At 36.7% G+C, this 21,039-nt stretch overlaps 1 protein-coding gene across 1 annotated transcript; it reads right to left on the bottom strand.

The window, feature by feature from the left end:
- Window positions 1–2,886: 2,886 nt before the first annotated feature.
- CENPH (centromere protein H) lies at window positions 2,887–20,573 on the bottom strand. Its single transcript, XM_023495804.2, has 9 exons — window positions 19,298–20,573; window positions 17,781–17,836; window positions 15,826–15,874; window positions 15,060–15,131; window positions 13,485–13,541; window positions 12,304–12,367; window positions 9,132–9,183; window positions 6,067–6,230; window positions 2,887–3,445 (listed from the first exon to the last, which is right to left on the bottom strand). Exons 1-9 carry the CDS (start codon window positions 20,515–20,517, stop codon window positions 3,353–3,355), a joined length of 1,827 nt encoding a protein of 608 aa, XP_023351572.2. The 5' UTR covers window positions 20,518–20,573; the 3' UTR covers window positions 2,887–3,352.
- Window positions 20,574–21,039: the final 466 nt, after the last annotated feature.

The following is a 21,039-nucleotide window of genomic DNA, read 5'->3' as shown; positions in this document are numbered from 1 at the left end:
CTTTGGTTCAGGAAAAATAAGGTTGTTTAAACTTATGGCTGTGGGGATGGAACCATATTAAGGATGACAAAGTTATTTCTGCTCAACAGTGTTCTTCATGGGAGTTGCAGTGTCCATCTGTGAAAAAGTAATAGTTATCTTCAAAGAATACTTTCCATTATGCCCCTGATCAACAGATCAGAGAGTCAAACACATCTCATAAACTCTATCTTCAATAAATGGCACTGTTGGGATTCAAACAGATGATCTTTGATGTCATCTTTGAAAGAATTTGGGACTCGTCATCACCAAACCAAATAAGAGCCTTTAAGAATAATTGAGAATCATGCACTCAGAGAGGGTCTTCTTTCAGGAATTTAGTAAGGGTTGACTGCCCAACAAGACAAGACACAATTATTTAAAGAATCTGATAGATTTTTGAGGTTATAGGTGTTTACTAACATGGGGAGATTCTAAAGTCTTGATGGAACTGCATATGTGGTGACTCAACATACAGAAAAGCCCATGGGGGTAAGGGGAAATTATATTATATGTGTGGTAATATTATAGCAAAGAATACTACACAAGCTCTATTTTGGAGAAAGATTAAAGTTTGTGGTTTAATGTCCTAGTCTACATTCTTTTGGCGCTACTTTCTTATTTACTGATTTCTGTTGTCTAGACATGATGGATGATGGAATTGTAGACTATGTAGATTTATACCTGTGTCTGTCAGTTAGTGATTGAGGATTTCTGTGAGGTTTGGGCTGGGAAAGGAGCAACAATCAGTATCTCATCAGCACTACCCTAGAAACGAGGAAAACTTTCTAGTCCAGCCCTTTTTTGAATCTTATATTTAGGATGACTTACCTTATAATAGACTGCTTTTAGATATAGTTTTACTAGACTCATTCCATTAACTTCTTGGTGTTGTCTGGGTCTCAAGGCTTTGTCCAAACTAGGAGCTCCATACATCCTAGTGAAATGACCATTGGTGGATTTCTTTTTCCCTGTGAAAGTTTGGACTTCCAAGAAAGAACTTTGGAGAATCATGGAGGTGAAGCTGTTGGGAGGAACCTTGCCTTTTAATAACTGGAAGTTTTAAGTAACTATGGTTAATGCCTTTATGTGGAAAGAAGATCATTAGCCGATTGGCAATAGTGAATGTCTAGATAAAGGTAAAGGAGAATCCTTCCCATGTCCAAAGAGAAGCCTCTTAGCAGAGTATTTTGTAGGGGTAAATATTTTATGACGCCTCATAGGTCTCACAACCAACAATACAGTTAGTGGGCCTGTCTTGGTCCAAAGCAAGTCTGGTATCAGAAGGGACTGCATATAAAAGGGGGATCGTTTCTCTGCACTTCACTACAGATAATAGATAATTGCTTGGCAAGTCATTATTCATTGTGCTCCTCCTGTTTGCTATCACCAATATACTTCAAGAAATCTCTAGGAAATGCCATCACAATGTGTAAGACTTGGTATTCCAATTCATTTGAAGAAGGTGGTGGTAGTAAAGCCTGGAATTGGTCTTTGACTTGTTCCATATTCACTTACTATATTCTTTCATGGTATCATCATCTCATGACTTATCTTAAAAAGAAAAAACAAAAACCTTCACCTGTATTATGCCCCTCTATTGTTGTCTAACCCAGGCTTCTGGTATCCAAGAGGTTAGAATTGTTCAGTAATATAGTCTTTTTTAAAAAATAATAATATAAAAAAAATAAAAATAAAAAAACAACTTTTTATTTTTCAAATAAATATAGTTCTGAAGTTTTCTTCCTCCCTTTCCACCCTCCCTCCTCTAGCCAGCAAGCAATTCATTATAGAATATAAAGAATGTGTACAATTCTTCTAAACATATTTCCATATTCATCATGCTACACAAGAAAAAACAGATCAAAAGGGAAAAAAACAAAAGAAAAAAACAAGCAAACGACAACAACAAAAGGTCACAATACTATGCTGTGATCCATATTCTCCATAGTTCTGGATACAGATAGCACTTTCCATCACAAGTCTATTGAAATTGCCAGGAATCACCTCATTTTTTAAAAGAGCCAAGTCCATCACAGTTGATCATCATATAATCTTATTGCTGTGTATGATATTCTCTTGGTTCTACTCACTTCTCAGTGATAGTCTTATAGTTATTTAGAACGTTGCCACCCAAGAGATGAGGTGTGGAGGAACAATATCTACTAAGGTCCCTGCTATGTAGGATAATTCTGGAAGTCTATCAATTTTTAGTTCTTAAGTGGTTTGATCTAAGGAGAAATGTGCCGACTACTTTTCTGTCCTGTGCTCTGGTGAGTGAGCAATCACAGGCACCCTTTTCTGTCCTGGAACTGTGACCAGAGTCCCTATTTTCATGTGATCACATGCTCTGGTGAGCTAATAATCCTCCTCAACTTGGCTGCCACCTGGATCTAAGTAAAGGCAATGCAACAAAATCCCATGCCCAAGGCCAGCACAGGGTTCCCTGTAATCTTCTACTGACTAATTGTGTGAGCCTGCCTGCGCTGGCTCTACTATTCTGATCCTTGATGCAATAGGCCTTTCCTGCTAACCTTCTAAGTTGTCTTGTCCTGAAAAATTGGTTCATCCTATTTGGGTTCTGTTAGCTATATAAATCTGGGGCAAGTCAATTCTGGATCAGCTTCAGCGTTCTTACCTAAAAAACTGAGATAAAAGGACTCTTCTCCCAGGCTTGTTGTGAGGACCAAATAAGATATTTGTGCATAGTATCTGGCAAATAGTAAACACTATAAAAATATTAGCTATTAATATTATTATTACTGTCCTGACAGAGGAATAGACTTCAGATGCAAAAGGAGACATTTATAAGATGCACTTTTTGAAAATTGATTTTAAAAATATCAATACAATTAATAATTCAAACTATTGTAATTTAATCTGTAACTTTATTAAAGTTTTAAATATCATAAAAGATCCATCTTTTAAAGTGGAATATAACCACTATTTCCTAAATTACTAATCAATAAACAATTGATAAAGGAATAACCATCTGGATTATTTAGATATGGAGTAGTTTGTCTAATGAGGTAGTGAGTATTCAGTCACTGAAAAGGTTCAAACAATGACTAAATAACTGTCTGTTGCAGATATCATAGAGAAGATTCCCAGGTTAGATGAGAAGTTGGACTTGACCTTTAGGGATGCTTCTAACTCAAAGATTCTGAATTCTGTGATACAATGTAATTTTTAATAATTGATAAAGAATGACTCTAAAAGTTAGTGTTACTGAAACAAATGTTTTAAACAGTCTGAAATAGTTGAATGGAGCCAAAAATATATATAGTTTCTCCTTAAAATTGCTATTTAATTGCATGTAAACAAACAGAATTGTTCAAATAAAATTTAAATTTTTTTCAAACTGTAAAATAAGAGCCTTCAAGTCTGGATCCGCTGCCCAGTCGATCTTTGCTGCCATAACGATGTGCTACAATGAAAATAAAAAATAGGTACGTTGAATATTCTTGAAGTATTAATGCTAACATTTTAATATAAAAGTGCTTTCTACTATAATAAAAAATCTGCTGCATATTTTCTCTGTGCTTAATTTGATTCAAGGGCCTGAATTTATTTACAAAGGATTAAAGAAGTCATGGATCTTATAGTTGTGGGCACCTTAGATGTTTACAAATAAGTATTTGTTCCTGTTAATGGTTATTTTATAATTTAAAATACCTAAGAAAAGGCAAACAGTTGGTTGGGATTAAATTTTTTTTGTTTGCTTTTTAAAACACTAATGAGGAATAGCTAAGAAAGAATATAAGAAACATTGGGACAGTTAGGTGGAGCAATGAATAGAGTCCTGAACTTGGAGCAAGAGCGACCCAAGTTCTAATTCTACCACCATTAGCTATGTGATCCTAAACAAATTACTTGACCTTCTCTGAGCCTCAGTTTCCTTACTTATGAAGTGGAGACTAAATGTAAGAATCAGTGAGATAATTTACAAATCTTAAAGTGGTCTGTAAATACTGTTATTAAATCAAGGTCAGTTTATACCTACAATGAAGTTCCAACATTTGCCAAATTAAGAAAAAAATCTATTTCTTATTTATAATTATATATATACACATACATGTAATTTTAATACTGACTAATGAACTTTAGTCCTCATTCACTGATAGGTAATAACAAACAAACAAAGCTGAGAGTGTGAAGTGTAGTGAAAGAATTAACAGAATAAAATAAAAGCTCGTATTAGTAATGGATTTTTTTTGATAGATGATTGCGAGTACACATTTCTTCGTACCAATAAAAAAAAAAAAAAAGACTCATTTTGAAGGTTAAGTTCCTCTTATAGTCTAAATGAATTTCTTGAATGCCTTGAAATAAGGTCCTCTTTTTTAGTAGCTATGTTTAGTATTATAGTTGCTGTGTTCCAAACTGTTTAGTAAACTATATTAGTCAATCTACATGTCTTTTCTAACCTTTTACTTCTAATTGCAAACATAGGACAAGCCTTCTAAGTAATCTTACTTTGCTAAGAGAGGTTGATAAGACATAGGCCCCAATCCAAGAGAATATCAGATTTAATAACTGTCACAGTCTAGAAAGCCATTAGGCTCATGACAAGTCCATACTTCAAATGCTAGCAATAATAGCTAGTTCCATTTGTAAAGCAGCAAGAAATACTAATCAAATGACCTACTTTGTCCAATTAAAATATTTTTCCAAAACAAGTTTTTCAACATTTTGGCAATTTATAATTCTTCTTCCATTATAAACATAAGCTCTGGAAATCATTCCTTTATCTCTGATTACTGAGGAGCAACTGCTGACTTTTGGCAACTGTTGGTCTTGTAAATAAATCATTACACTCGGAAACGTTGAGCCTCAGATTCTTCTATTTCAGATATTAAACCAAGAGCAGAAAACTAATGAAACTCAAGAGACATAATTCTGTTAGAGACTTTTGAAGCTATTCCACTGTGTGTATATATATATATATATATATCCTTAGTGAAAATGCAATGAACCTATAATACGTCTCCATTTTATTTGAAAACAACATGTAACTTAAATGGGCTGGTTTTTTTTTTTTTTTTTTTTTTTTTTTTTTCCTGAAATAGTGGCAAATTCAAGGATACAAGGTCTTGGACATATAGAGAAAATTGATAAAATTCACATTTTATGGGTAGAGGACACACTGGATCTTAGACTAGCTTGTGAATTACTAACAAAAACATTTTCTAAAATCACTAATATATATGTTTAGACTTGCTGGGCTCACAGAGGGAACGCTTTCCTAGTAAACTATTCCTTGAACCTAGGTAACCAAAGTTGAACATTAGGCTGTTTAGACTTTCTGGGCCCACAAAAAGAATACTTGCCCAGTAAACTGTTCCTTGAACACAGGCAACCAAGTTGCTATTTTGACTAACTCTGCTTTTAATAGACCCTGTGGCTAAGCTACTGTCTGGAAAAGATTGCTTTTAGCAGCCTTATTATTCCTAACATGGCTCAGAGCCAAAATCATGGTATATAAGCTTTCTTCTCTGGCCCTAATTGCCAATTAGTTACCCATGCTATGTGGCCCACTCACTTTGGCAATAAAGTTTTGCCAAGTGTTCTCATTCCAACTCCTCTCCTCCTGCAGTACATATGTATTTTTAAAATGATATGGGCTGTCTCAATGGATAGTGAATTTTCTCTCATTTGAAAGCTTCAAAGAAAAAAAGATGACAGTTTGTCAGGCCTTTTATAGTGGAGAAATGCTATTTTAAAAATATGACTAAACCTAAAATTCTGTGATTCTATTAAATGCTCAGTGAATATTAAGTTGAAGAATCTCAGTGGTAAAAGGGCCTTAGGGACTATTCCTTTTATTTTAAAAAATGGAGAAACTTTAGTACACAAATGTCCCAAAGGTCCCAAACACATCACTGGCTGAGATGAAACTTGAACCTGATCAGGTTCCCATTCTCTCAGGCCCATGAGCCTTCTATTACTGTACCAATTATACTGTCTGCCATGAGCAACTGGCTGGTTAAGATATAGCAGTTCCTCCCCTGACACAAATTTTGCCCAACAAATTCATATATACATTACCTGAAAAACATTTTGAATAATGACAGTTGTGTCTATCTCCTTTTGTAGGTTTTTCTTCATTTTAATTATCAAGGGACTATTGTTCAGGAGGCTTGATTCATCTTTTTTCCTTTTCTTCTCAGCCTTTATTTCTAGTACCTTTTCTTCTCCAGCTTTTTTAAACACTGTTAAATAGACAAAATATTAAAACAATAAAACATAACAAATCAGAATTTTTAAGTATGAAAAGATACATTTGTAACATTGAAATCTGAGGGACATTTTAAGCAAGAGAAAGGAAATTTTCAACAACAATAAAGCAATCAATTCTTTTTTTTGCTGAGGTAATTGGGGCTAAGTGCTTGCCCAGGGTCACTCAGCTAGGAAGTGCTAAGTGTCTGAGACCAGATTTGACTTCAGATTGACTTCAGGGCTGCTGTTCTATCCACTGCACCACCTAGCTGCCCCAAACAATTCTTTTTTTCTTTTTTTAATTATAGCTTTTTATTGATAGAACATATGCATGGGTAGTTTTTACAACATTGTCCCTTGCACTCAGTTCTATTCCAACTTTTCCCTCCCCCCACCCCCACCCCTTCCCCTAGATGGCAGGCAATCTTATACAGGTTAAAGTATATCTTAGATACAACATATGTGTGCGGATCCATACAATTCTCTCAAACAATCAATTCTTAAGGTATTTTCCTTCATGAATTACTGACTCAGTGACAAAAGACTTGCTGATTACCTAGTGATTTACCGTCTAAAGCCGATTTGGATCCAGGTTCATATTGCTTTTAAACTTTTCTTCCATTAAAAACATCCATCAGTACAACTTCTAAAATATTAATCTATAAATCAGTGGTGCCAAAAATCCACTTAATCTTTCACTTTTAACAGTCACCTCCAGCTTTTAAATAGATAGAATATAAAGATGGCTATTTATTATTATTGTAGTAATATAGAATTTTGTCCATCAGGATAAACAGCTAGACAGGATTTATGTCTTAGAAAGACATTGGAGCTAGATGAGTTGGGCCCAGAGTTAAATATGAGAACAATGGGCTTGAATGCTTTCAATACACTGCATCATTGAAATGACTCCAAACTTCTTCCTCCAACAAAAGACTCCTTTTGCAAGAACAAAATTCTACCAATATTGCTATAGACTCAAAGGTAAGTCACAAAACAAGTTTATAAGGTGTTAAAAATTAGAATCAGGCAGAGACCAATGAAGAAGCACATGGTGCAACATTTCACATACAAGCTATGATGAACTAATGCCATCAAAAAAACACGTGAACAAACTTTTGACCATGGACTGGTCAAATGAGGAAAAAAGCCACATGGGCCACTGGAAAAGAATATGAGGTAAATATGACCTTCAAAGATATGGAGCCCAATCTTTCAACTTATAGCATCTCTTTTCACTTTTTGCATTTAAGTTGTCAGATATACTGTTTAGTATTATCTTTAAAATTCTGACTCAGTGGGACAAAATAGATGATGCTAGAGACATAGCTACTTTCAAGGGAAGAAATAGTGAAAGTACAAGGCTTTTAACAGACTATATATTATATACTGGGCATTCTATTAAGTGCTTTACAAATGTTATTTCATTTGATCTAGGAAAAAAGAAACTGTTCTTTGGCTCATCCCAGCTGCCCAGTAGACCTAGCCTTAAATGCTTCCAGACCTTCAGAAATGTCAGTATTAACATGTGTTAAAAGATTCAGAGTCTCCATCTACTAGTTTTCTTCTTTTTTAAAAAATTATTATAGCTTTTTATTTACAAGATATATGCATGGGTAATTTTTCAGCTTGACAATTGCAAATCCTTTTGTTCCAACTTTTCCTCTCCTTCCCCCACCCCTTGCCCCAGATGGCAGGTAGACCACTACATGTTAAATATATTAAAGTCTATGTTAAATACAATATATGTATACATGTCCATACAGTTATTTTGTTTACAAGAAGACTCGGACTTTGAAATAATGTACACTTAACCTGTGAAGGAAATCAAAAATGCAGGTGGATAAAAATAGAGGGATTAAGAATTCTATATAGCGGTTCACACTCATTTTCCAGAGTTCTTTCACTGTCCACTTACTAGTTTTTAAAGAAAGAGTGATGACATATACTCTTTATCTCTCTTATTTTTTGGGAGGTTATGGGATTTAATTTGCAGGCATCTGTTTTTTTGGATATGAACAATTCAAGAACTTGTTTTGCCTATGCATATTTGGTTACCAGAGGGTGTATGTTTATTTTTTACAACAGGTGCAAAGCTGGGGGGAGGGAAGAAGGAAAGAAATTAAATTTTTGCTCTCTGAAAAAAAAAAAATAAAAGAACATGTATTCTCTTCTACATGGTGACATTTTAATCATCAATTTAGGGATGTCTGACAGCCAGAGATATTAGCAGACAGAGGTACAAAGTGTAATGCAAAAAAACTAAGTGGTTGTGCATCTAAACATCTCATATTTGAATTTGGTATGATTGGCAAAGATATGAAAATAGCCATTAACTTTGTTTTCATGCACTGACAGTGTGGTTTGTGTTTATTTTGTAGCACTGAGATAAAGGAGAGACAGAAAGAGGTGGAGAAGAAAGGGAGAGGGGAACAGAAAGGAGGGAAAGGGAAAGAGAGAGAAAAGGGGAAAGAGAGGGAGAGGAAGAAGGAAAAGCAGAGGAAGAAGGGAGAGAGAGAAGAAAAGGGAGAGGATGGGGGTGGGGGAGAGAAGTAGGAAAAAGAGAGAAGGGGAAAAGGGGGGGGAGAAATGAGGGAGAGGGAAGAGAAAGGGAAAAGGAAAAGGGGGAGAGGGAGAGAGGGAAGAACAAAGAGGAGAGAGGAAGAGGAAGGAGAGAAAGGAGAGGGAGGCCAAGGAAAAGGAGAAGAAGGAGAAGGAGAAGGGTCTTCTTCAAGTTACCAGGTTTCCTGTTATAAAAGTAGGAAAAGATATAAAAAGAATCCACAGGATGGATAAACCAGGAGGGATTGCTCTCTGTATAATTGAAGAGAATAACCAACCATACCAATAAAATTCACACATTCATTTCAATGAATTATAGGAATTTTACATACTTAATCTCTTCTTCTTAACTTCCAGCATTTTCTCCTCCAGGTCCCGAGTTAGCTATTAAACAAATTTAAAAATAAGAAATAAGCATTTTTCCTACACAGTCCATAAGCACTGAGTAAATACCTACTACATGCCAGGCACCTTGCTAAATGCTCAGGAAACAAAGCTTAAAGACAGTCTTGGCTCTTAAATATACCTAAGTCAAAATTGTGGGAAACAAAAAGCAAACAACTATGTACAAACAAGATATATTCAGGATAAACTGAAAATAATCAACAGGGATTTAGAAATATGAACAACTGAATATGAATATTCAAAATATTTCAAGTCACCGTCAGGGCAGCTACTTCATCAACCCTCAAGGTAATACCTCAAGATTCAGAATTCAAGAACCTTAAGAATAGACACGAGACTTCAAGACCATTAGTCTTACTTTTAGAAGGGGATATGCTAAAAAGAGGGGAGCCTGAGAAATAAGCCCAATGGAGATTAGGCTTGGTGATCGTTTCTCACAATCATATCAGACTCAGAGTAAAATTCTTACCCCCTCTTCACCCAAGTCTTTGGCAATGTCAAATGATTTAGCATCAGTAGCTACTTATTTATCAGTGGAAATTAAAGATGCAGTATTATCTATTTTCCTGTTGTACTGTAAGGACTAGGGAACCTTTCCATCTCACCTATACCTTAACCCTCCTATAACTTGTTCTCCTAATTAGAAATGTGAACTTCTTCTCATCCATGCAATGATCCAAGACAACTACGAGGGATTCATGATGAAAAATGGTGACAAAATCCAGAGAGAGAACTATGGATGGAGTCTGGATGCAAATCAAAGCATACAATTTTTGCTTTTTGGTTGTTTTTTGCTTTTCCCTTGTGTTCTGAGTCTTCTTTCACAACACAGTATAGAAATATGTTTAACATGATTGTACATGTATAAGCTGCTTATATCCAATTGCTTCCTCTCTTGGAGAAAAGAGGGAAGGGAAGGAGAAAAATTTGGAACTCAAAATCTTACAAAGACGAATGTTAAAAACTATTGTTATAAATAAGTAGAAAAAAATAAAATATTAAGTTTAAAAAAAAAAAAAGAAATGTAAGCTCAAGAGAAATAACTTTCAATTTATATTCCCAGAATCCAGCCTGATACTTTACATAGTAAGCTTTTAATGACTGTTTTTCCATTCATTTTGGCATACACCTACCACTTTCCCTTCTCTTTATCGCCTTAAAGGTAGAGTATTAAATATTTTAAATAGCTAATTTGGTAGAGATGTAATAGCATACTGAATAAAAAATGCAATCAAGAGGTACAACTAAGTGACAGTGGATAGAACATTGGCTCTAAGGATCTGGAGAACCCGAGTTCAAATTTGACATCATCTTATTAGCTATTTGACCATGGGCAAGTTATATATCCTCATTTTTTCTTCCCTTCTCCCCTCCAAGCCCCTCCCCCCCACCAAAAAAAAAAAGAAAATGCAAACAAGAAAACTGAGCTATCTTGTCTAATACATATTTAACATTTTAATAGTAGGTCCTATAGCAATGGTCATTAAAAAAAAAAAAAAAAGCTCCAGAAATCCAGAATTGTATATTCAATCCCCACTGTGTCTTTACTGCCTTTCCAGAATAAAGATCAACTAAGAATTAAGTTTATTAATAAACCCTTAATAGAGGAGAATCAACATTATTTTACAAAAGAGTTAAAAGGCATTTTAAAAAACAAATTAGATTTTAACAAAAAGATAAATATTAAATGATTCTTAGGACATATCAGTGGGGGCCCCCTTAATATATGTGGTTCCATGGGTAAAACATAGATTTCAATTCCTTATCTATTTTTAAGGTACACAGATGGGAAAACTGAAAATGCTAAATCCGGTTGAATCCAGCCAATACAATTAAAATATAAGTTTTTAGGACAAAGATTTCAAAGGAGGACCTACTTAGTCCTCCAACACTTTACTGATCCAAAAGATCAGAACTCACAAAGTCAAGCATCCAACCAAATGAAAACTAACACAAAAAGAGGGAAAAGCGTTTTGATCTATAGATGATAGTTGCCCCTTCAACTGGGTTTCAAAACATTTGCTAATTAGCAAGTGGACTACAAGAAAAGTCTTACCAATGATTTTAGTTCACGTCTTTTAAGATTGGGAATGTGGTTCTTTGCAACATTTTTTTTTCTTAAATGTTTTTATTGAGACATTTTCTTTTTATATCTCCTTCCTTTCCTTTATAACCAGAAATATAATCTGATAAAACCAAAACCATTCACCATCTATACAAATTAAAGACAACTCAGTGCTTATGACCACCCTCTTTTCAACATTTCTCTGAGGCATAGACCATGTCCATCTAAATTTACCTGCCTCAGCATTCTGCACACAAAAAACATTCAATATATTTTTTAAATTAAAAAAAAAAATTGTTAAGATGAATATGGTTATACCAATCAAACAACCAGTCAAGTCCTTCTCTTTTTAATGTACCATTATAGTCATTTTAAATGTTGTTTGTTTGTTTGTTTGTTTTCTGACTATGGCTATTTCAATGGCATTAGTTCATAAATATACATCCATAGAAACATTCATTTTAATCAACTTCTATTATCATAAAGCAACCTAAGTATTCCAAGGAATTCCATATAATAGAAATTTGCTTGTATTATGAATTAATACATTTTCACTAACAGTCATAAGGAATTGTGTGTTTGGGACTCCCTCTGCAGTAAATTCACACCACTAACATATTTCAAGTATATTTGACTCCATAAAGTATGATCAGATGGTATACTTTAGGAAATTTCTTTCTTCTCAGAAAGAACACTGAGGCAGATAAATGGTCCAAGCCTTCAGTGTGTGTAAAGTTGTTTAATATTTTTGGATTTAAATTGGAGAAAGAATTCATAAAAATGAGAAATAGGTGGGATAAGGGATGAAGGAGACACAAGAATAAAAAAAATAAAAAAAAAAGCCAAAATGGCTCGGATAATTATGTTGTTAATGACAGAAGTGTGAGAATTTGGAAAAGATAGAACTAGTTTAGGAAAAACAAAAGTTAGTTAAGCTTAGTGATTAGGTCAGGACTAGAGATAAAGCAGAATCACTGCAAAGAAGTGATATTTGAAATCATCAGTAGTTAAGTTATATAGCAGAAGATACAAACCTGTTGTGCTTTCAGGATTGAACCATTAACAGTTAAAATGTTTTTCATAATTGCCAAGATTGGTCTAAACAAAGAACAACAAAAAAAATGTGAATTATAATAAATTTATTTTTCATTAACAAAAGAATTAAGTGGTAGTTAGGGATGTATTGATGTTTATTAAATCAAATGTTTACTATGATAAACTTTTGCGCCACAAAAATTTAATGAAAAAAACCAAGTTGATACTAGATGACACATGACTTATCTTAAAATCTTAGAGGTATTTCACTGGAAACCAAATGTTGGTCACTAAAATAATAACGAAAGTCTTATAATGTAATAAGTTTTTAAAAATACCATATTTAAGGGGATATTAAATTCCCCTGAAATCAATTTGAAACCTAAAAGACAACCCGGATTTTAAATAAAACCAGGCATCACTTCTGACTTATTCCATTCTAAGAGTCAGAAAAGACAAATTTGACTTTGACCAAACAAAGGTTGTGCGACAAGGTGTATATACACTACATGAACCAACCAGATCACTTATCAATCTACATATTTTCCTAATGCTCATTCATACAATGAATGTTGGAACTAAATTCATCTTCTATCAAATGAATCCTACCCAAGGATTTATTCTTGTACCCATTCTTCCCAATTCTGTTCTGTGAGTTGTTTGCTTTTTCACTCAGCCCCTTTCAAAAGCACCTTTAGACTTTTCCAGATTTAGTTTAGAATTCACTACTCACCAATACAGTCCAACTCTCTAATTACATTCAAAGGTGAAACGAGGGAGTCTTACCCTTTTAAAGGATTCTTTCATTCCCCCTGCCAATGCTACACATGAAAAGGTTTCAATCTATCTTGTTTCTGCTAATTTTAGTTTATATATAAAGTAATCCCTATCCCTTGCTCTTATTCCTTCCCCAATAACACTATTACCCTCTGAGCCCCTCAGAGATATTTTCATTTGCTGGTCATACACTTAAAACCACCAATCCATAAAAAAGGTGGGTTTTTTCCTTTGATACCTAAAATATCTCTTTGATTGCCATGCCTTTATAGTTCTACTACTTGTTGACCATGAAAGAAAGGCATTTTATCTTAATAATCTGTGAAACCAAACTATACATGACAGATTTCACTCTCAAGTTTATTTTAGTCCCCATAAAGTCAAGGAAAAATTAAAATCTTACTCAAAATCAGCATCTTTTTTTTCCAGTTTTTTCTCAAGGGCGTGTGCAACCTGGATCCTGGAATAATGCAAAATGTTATATTACATAACAAAGAAACACATTCAGGACAAATCAACTAGAGAAAACAGCATCATGCATTATGAATTGAATATACCACATGTTTCTGTAGTTGTTTTTTTAAATTTAAGCATATGGCAAAAGCTTTGATGCTTACAGATCATCCTGTTTCCTAAACCATACTACTACTTCTTCTCCTTCTCCTCCTCCTCCTCCTCCTAAATATCCTTTTACAACATACCTTTACTACTAAGTACAAAGGATGTGTACTTTCTTTCTAGCTCTGCTTTAGCTTACTAGGAGGTCTTCTGAAGTTGCTGTGGCCAAAAAAGTTCATCACCTCATTCCCCACACCTTAATGGGTCTCTCCAAATTTACCGTGGTTAGTTTTCAGATGACACAGTTCATTATTAGGCCTGTCTTTCCTTGGAAGACTTCCCAGCATGGAAAAATCTGCCCAGTTTATGCTTTGGCAATATCAACTCAATAACAGGAATCTGATCATTTTCTCTAATTCCATAAAGTATTACATTGGGGTTTTGACCAGTATTGGAATAAATCTGCAATTAGTTTTGTCTAATAAAACAAAATAAAGCTTCAGTGCAAAATCAATAACTTAATATAATAAAATTTCAATAACAGAAAAGATTCCAACAGTTCCTATTCAATAGAAATAGGAATTGGTCTGCGTTTTTAAAAAAATGTGCTTTGTTATGTATTTCCGATTCGTTTTCATTATTTGAAAATGACTTGTCTTTTCCAATTATTAAATTAGTACCACTTTTAAGATTTGCAAAGCAAATTTGCAAAGAAACAGAGAGAGAGAGAGAGAGAAAGAGAGAGAGAGAGAGAGAGTGCAAAGCAATATATATATATTTAATTTGGTCCTTACAACAATCCTGAAGAGTTTGGAGCTATTATTATCCTAATTTTATATTATTTATATTATTATCCCAATTTTACATATGAGGAAACAGATAAAGGTTGTTACTTGTCCAGGATTACATAACTACAATGTTTGAAGTCAGATTTAACTCATGTCTTCTTTTTCCCCCCCCCCCAAGCATAATTCATTTTTTTTTTTTATTTAATAGCCTTTTATTTACAGGATATATGTATGGGTAACTTTACAGCATTAACAATTGCCAAACCTCTTGTTCCAATTTTTCACCTCTTACCCCCCCACCCCCTCCCCTAGATGGCAGGATGACCAGTAGATGTTAAATATATTAAAATATAAATTAGATACACAATACTTATACATGACCAAAACGTTATTTTGCTGTACAAAAAGAATCAGACTCTGAAATATTGTACAATTAGCTTGTGAAGGAAATCAAAAATGCAGGTGGGCCAAAATATAGGGATTGGGAATTCAATGTAATGGTTTTTTAACTCATGTCTTCTTGACCGAAGTTCTGGATTCTATTCACTCTACCACCTAGATGTTACTTCAAATGAATAGATTCAGGCAATAATATTTTTTATTTTGTTGAATAACTTTGAACCCCAAATTACCTTTTTAAAGCTAGAGTTTTTGCTTCTAACTCAATCTTCATGTCTTCCATTTTCCTTTCTAGATCTTCAATCCTATTAAGCACCACCACAACAAAAAATAATGGAAGTTATTTGTAAAAGCTAAAGGAAATCATTTTGTATTTCTGGAAAGTTTCAAATGCACTATTACTGCCAGACAATAATTTCATTCTGCGAATGAGAAAAAATGTACCATTTTATGCTGTAATAAATATAGAAGGGAATACAATATTTCCCAACTAATTATTCTAAAACAGATATTTATGACTTATACAAATTTCCACATCTTAGCCTTTCTTTAGAGCTGAACTTAAGTATTTCAACTAGTTTATTTCTCATACAATTTTGTACTTATTACATTCATACCTAGTGTTCACTATTACTTAGTTTTGTCTCCCCTAGGTATGTTGTTTCCCCACTATCGGAATGTAAGATCCTCAAGGATAGCCCCTTTCTCTTTTATATTTGTATCTAGAATACTTAGCAAAATGAATGCAAAAAGAGTAAACATTAAGTAAATTCAGAGTTTTTTGGATGAAAACAAGCACCATTGAGATTAAATCCCAAGATAAAGTTAATGGAAGATAACATCCTAGAAGGAGATGGGAATAAGTACTTATTAAGCACCTACTATGGCCAAATTCTATTCTAGAAATTTCCTTGGTATTATCTCATTTAACAGATACAACAACCGTGAAAGGAAATATTTCTTCAAGTAACATTCCACAAAAGGAAATTAAGAACATACTTTTGAATTAAGTTATCTTCTGTACATTCTTCTGTAGGACTCATTTTACCTACAAAATAAGCAATATTTTAAAAGTTACTAATATAGCTTTTACTGATCAACATACATACAAAACAAAAAGGCTTTTCACAAATATCAGTTCTCATCAGAAGCCGAGTACAATTTAGTCTAAGATGTTCTAAGCTGAAGAGGCAGAAAAGGAAAAACACAAAGCCACGAGAAACTTATAAATCTAGTTTTCTCTTGGAAAAAATAAAGATACCACTGTTATTGCAACAGGCTAATTTAGCAGGCTCCCTAAATACTGTAACATCTGACACATTGGTTTATAAACAAGTTTGATGGAGGGGACCTGTAAATTATTCAAGTTTTAATTATGAAAATTTGCAGAATCAAGAGGTGAACAGGATTAAAAAAAAAAAAAAAGGATAAAGGAATCACTTTTAAATAACAGATATCAAAGACACCCACAGATATTCAAATACTTCATTTCCCAGCCTTAAACCTGTATTTAGAGAAATCATATTTTGTGATGAATAAATCTTTTTAAAATGGAAAGATAATGTTGCGAAAAAGTACAGGATAGGTATAGGTTATACCTAGATTTGTAACAGAGAAGGCAGACAAGATCCTTGCAGTTACAAACTTCCATTAGTAAAATGAAAGGAAACGATAGGTAAGTCCTATAACCAACAAGCAACAAGCTTTGTACCATTGTTGGGTGCTAGAGATATATAGCCATAAATAAAGCAATCCTTACATTCTATGTAAAGAAACAAGCACATACAAAAGTATATACAAAAGAAATCCAAGGGGATTATGTTTAGAAGAAGAAAGAGACCTACGTTATCATCACCTTATAAGAGTATGAAAAGGAACATCAAAGGTTATTTTTTTAAAAATTTTTATTTAATAGCCTTTTATTTACAGGTTATATGTATGGGTAACTTTACAGCATTGACACCTGCCAAAAAAGATTACTTTTTTAATGGGGTCACTGGGAAGAGATTTGAGATGAATCAGAAAAGGTATCTGCAGAATGCAGTTTTGTTGTTCAGTCATTTCAATGACCCTATTTGAGGTTTTCTTGGCAAAGACACTGCAATGGTTTTTAATTTGCTTCTCCAACTCATTTTACAGATGAGGAAACTGAGGCAAACAGGGTAAAATGACTTGCCCAAGCTTATATATCCAAGAACTTTTCTCTGACATCACAAAATGATTATAATCAATAACATTCATTTTAATCCTTAGGATGCTGCTTACAGCATATTCAATACCTAAGATGAAATATAAAACAACATCGTTATTTTATATGGATAATTTGTTCATACAACTAGATTAATAGGGTTTACTATATAGGGCTTTAAAAATGTAACTGATCCAAGCCTCTCACTTTACATCTAAGGAAATGGAAGCAGAAAGAAGTGATGCACCTTGTCCAAGTTCACACACAAAAATCAACAGTAGAACCAAGATATGAACACAGGTCTGACTCAAATCTAGTACTTTTTTTACTTTTCAGACTGAAAGCTCTTGAAGGTAAAGGAGCGAGTCTAAATTTTATTTTGTAGCACTAGACGCAAAAAAGATACGCATAAATTTGGGCAATGAATATCTGAACATACACAATTTTCTGTAGTTTGGCAGTGAGGTGTCACAGTGGATAAGACTGCCAGGCCTGGAATCAGGGAGATTCATTTTGCTGAGTTCAAATCTGGCATCAAACATTTCCTAGCTGTGTCTCTCAGAAAGTCATTTTATCCTGGCTTCATTCAGCTTCCTCATCTGTAAAATGAGCTGATGAAGAAAACAGCCAACCATTTCAGTTTTCTCTACCAAAAATGGGGTCACGAAGACCCAGGCAAAACTGAACAACATAAACAATTTATCAGTTTTCTATTATTCCCTCTGCAATTAAAGCCAAAGAAAACAAAAGTTAAATGAAGACTTACTTGCTTCAACCTCTGCCTTATATTCCAACAATTGTTGTTTAATTTGGTTCTTTAATCTATAAATGGAAGAAAAGCACTATTAGAATAATGTAGTGATTTCTATAGGAATATAGGGATATAATAGTATTATATAGTTTTCTAAATATAATACTACCATATATTTCCACAGGAATCTGTCAAATTTTGGAAAAATATAATATTACCATATATTTCCACAGGAATCTGTCAAATTTTGGAAAAAGATAACTTAAACTTTATAAATTTTCTACAGGTCAAGAGGAAAAGAATAAAAATCAGTATGTGAAAATGTACAAAGAATTAAGTTTATTGGTTTACCCCACAAAAAACTGGTCAATAACTATTTAAAGTCAAAAATATTTTTAGAGAAGGGATTGTGTCCTGCTGCTCTTTGACTGCAAAGAAATAGGTCACTGCTGGGGGCAGTTACAGAATGAATAATCAAAAAAGTTAAATCCCCCTACTTTAGGATATTTAAAGGTATACTCAAAACCAAAAGTGATTGTTTCAGTGTTTTTAAATAATTCAAAGCACACAAGGTAAAACAGAAATCATAATGGTAAATAATCAGTTTTATGAAGCAGTCACATGAACATGATAACCAATTTCAAATGCTGTGCATCTTTTTGGCAAGGCTATCATTTCTTCGCTTAAAAAGGCTCACTAGAAGGCCTAGTGGATAGAGCACCAGTCCTCAGACAATTAACACTTCCTAGATGTGTGACTCTGGGCAAATCACTTAACCCCTATTGCCCCGAACCCCTCCAAAAAAAAAAAAATTTAATTTAATTAAAAAAAAACGTCCCGGAGGTAAATAGTTTGAGGCAACATTACAGATTTCTAAAATGCTGTTTGAATAAGTTTGACGATTAACTCCGTGTCACTGTGAATAGAAGATGGTACTTTCAAATAAAAGAACTTTTTTTGAGGATTTAAAAGATCAAAGAAAAATTTAGACAGGGAAAACCACCAAATATTGTCAACTAGCGGTCCTTCAAAAAGCAGGGATTTACTGTTTATCCTATTCCGTTGGTTCCCAATGAAAGTGCTTTAAAAAAGATGGAGGGACCTCTCCAATAGCCAAATATAATTTACCCAGGAAAGGCCTATTTGCTTAAAAACAGCTGCGTTCTCTAAGTGAAGCGGTAGCAAGGGGAGAAAAGGAGAAACATTAAGGTTTAGAAGGATCCCCGTCTCCAAGAAACCGTGCTGCCTAAACCCTGGCTTTCAGGCACTAGGTCGATTCTCTCAAACGAACGAGGTTCAGAGCAGAAAACAAGAGCATGAGGAGTTCCTCATGGTGGGGACGGAAGCCCGCGAGAACGGGTCACTTCTCCCTTGGCTAGCCGGGGCCGGGCTACTTTGAGCTCCCTGACAGCTCAGCGGCTTCCTAGTCGGTAACGTGAGTTTGCAGTCTCTAACAGAAGCCGGCTACCAACTTTCAATCCTGGGTTCTTAGGGACGGGGTGGGGCTAACTCGGAAGGGAAGGGCCAAGAACCTGAGCAGCTGCCGAACCATGTTCCAGTCCTCATCCTCCTCCGCTCCTTCTTCTCCAGCCTCCTTGGTGCAGAACGCGGCAGGAGGGGGCTCGGGTCCGCTCGGGTTGGTGGGCGAGGTCGGCGCGGAGATCGGCGCGGAGGTCGGCGCGGAGTCCGCCGCGTCCCGGCGCGGGCTGGGCGTCGGGCGCTGGGACCTCCGCCCCAGCTTCTCCCCTCCCCACACCTCCTTGCCCAAGGGGCCTCTGTCTCGGTCCCCGGCTGCGGCCCGGGGCGCAGCGTCTCCGAGGCGCGGCGCTTCCGCGTCCTCTGCTCCAGCCGCGTATCTGGCCGGGGCAGAGGCCACCCGCCGGCCGGACCCAGTCCCCCGCACTCTGCCCTCCCCGCTGGCGCCGCTCCTGCCGCGCCGCAGCGCGGGGCCCGGCTGCGGCCCTGCCGCCCTCTCCCTGCCCGCACGGCTTTCGGCGCTCACAGGTGTAGCGTTCCCGCTAGCCCCGCTTTTGGGGCGCAGGGACGTGGGAATCCGGACGTCCTCCTCTTCCTCTCGCATATTCCAGTCCCGGCTGGTCCTGCTCCTGGAGCGCAAGGACCTGTTGTTCCCTCCTTCCTTTCCCTCCTCCTTCCGGGGACCCTGGTCTAAACGAGGTCCGGCGCCCGGGGCACGGGTGTCCCGGACCTCCCCTTGGGCCTCCTCCGGGGAGCTGCGGTCCGGCCGGACCTCCTCCTGGTCCTGCGGCGCATTCTCGCCGGGGCTGCGACCTCGCGCTTCCTCCTCTTTTCCCCGAGAGCTCCTGCGGCCGCTGCGCCTGGCTCGCCGGGACTCGGGGCTCGGCGCTCCCCCGTCCTCCTTCAGGGCTTGTGTTGTAGAGCGGCGCAGGGAACGCCGCAAGCCGCCGCTCCGCGCTTCCTCCTCCTCCTCCCGGCTGGAGCGGGGCGTGGCGCTTGGAACTGCTCGCTGCTTCTCTCCCGCTTCTCCCTCCTTTTTCTCCTCCTCCCGAACGTTCACGCCCCTGCTGCGCAAAGAACGCCTGGGCCTGGGGCCGGAGCGAAGCGGGGCGCTCGGAACCTCCTTCTCTTCTTCCGGAGCATTCCGGCGGGGGCTGCTCCGGGTAAGTGGGGGCTGGGCGCCCGGCGCCCCTTCTTTTTCCTCACTCTCGTCGCCGTCTGCAGCCTGGTGGGAGCGGCGCGTGCTCTGCCGGGTCCTGGCGCCCCGCACCTCCATGCCCGGACCGGGACTCAGGCGGCGAAGAAAACACCCGAGATTCCCGCGTTCCGCTGCGTTTGGAATTTGTAAGGTCACGTGTCGCCGGAGGCGGAGACAGAGGCGGGGCCGGCCGGCCAGGGGCGGGCCTTGGACCAAAGTTCAAGGCTCCCAGTTCCCAGAGCTCAGCACTGGTACCTAGCGATGTCAGTCTTCTTAACCTCACTCCTGCCCTTGCCCTTCCTCTTTTCGTGCTATAGAAAAAGCCCTGGGATGAATTTCGTAAATTCATTTCTGGAAAGGATCCTGGGGGTCCCTCGAGAGATTTTGCCAAGGTCACAAGGCAGTCCCTTTTTTTTTTTATTATTATTATTTAATAGCCTTTTATTTACAGGTTATATGCATGGGTAACCTTACAGCATTAACAATTGCCAAACCTCTTGTTCCAATTTTTCACCTCTTACCCCCCACCCCCTCCCCTAGATGGCAGGATGACCAGTAGATGTTAAATATATTAAAATATAAATTAGATACAATAAGTAT

This window comes from Sarcophilus harrisii, chromosome 1 (assembly GCF_902635505.1).
Source record: "Sarcophilus harrisii chromosome 1, mSarHar1.11, whole genome shotgun sequence".
Lineage (NCBI taxonomy): Eukaryota > Metazoa > Chordata > Mammalia > Dasyuromorphia > Dasyuridae > Sarcophilus > Sarcophilus harrisii.
The sequence above is the reverse complement of the archived record's forward strand: the minus strand, read 5'-3'. Positions and strand labels throughout refer to the sequence as shown.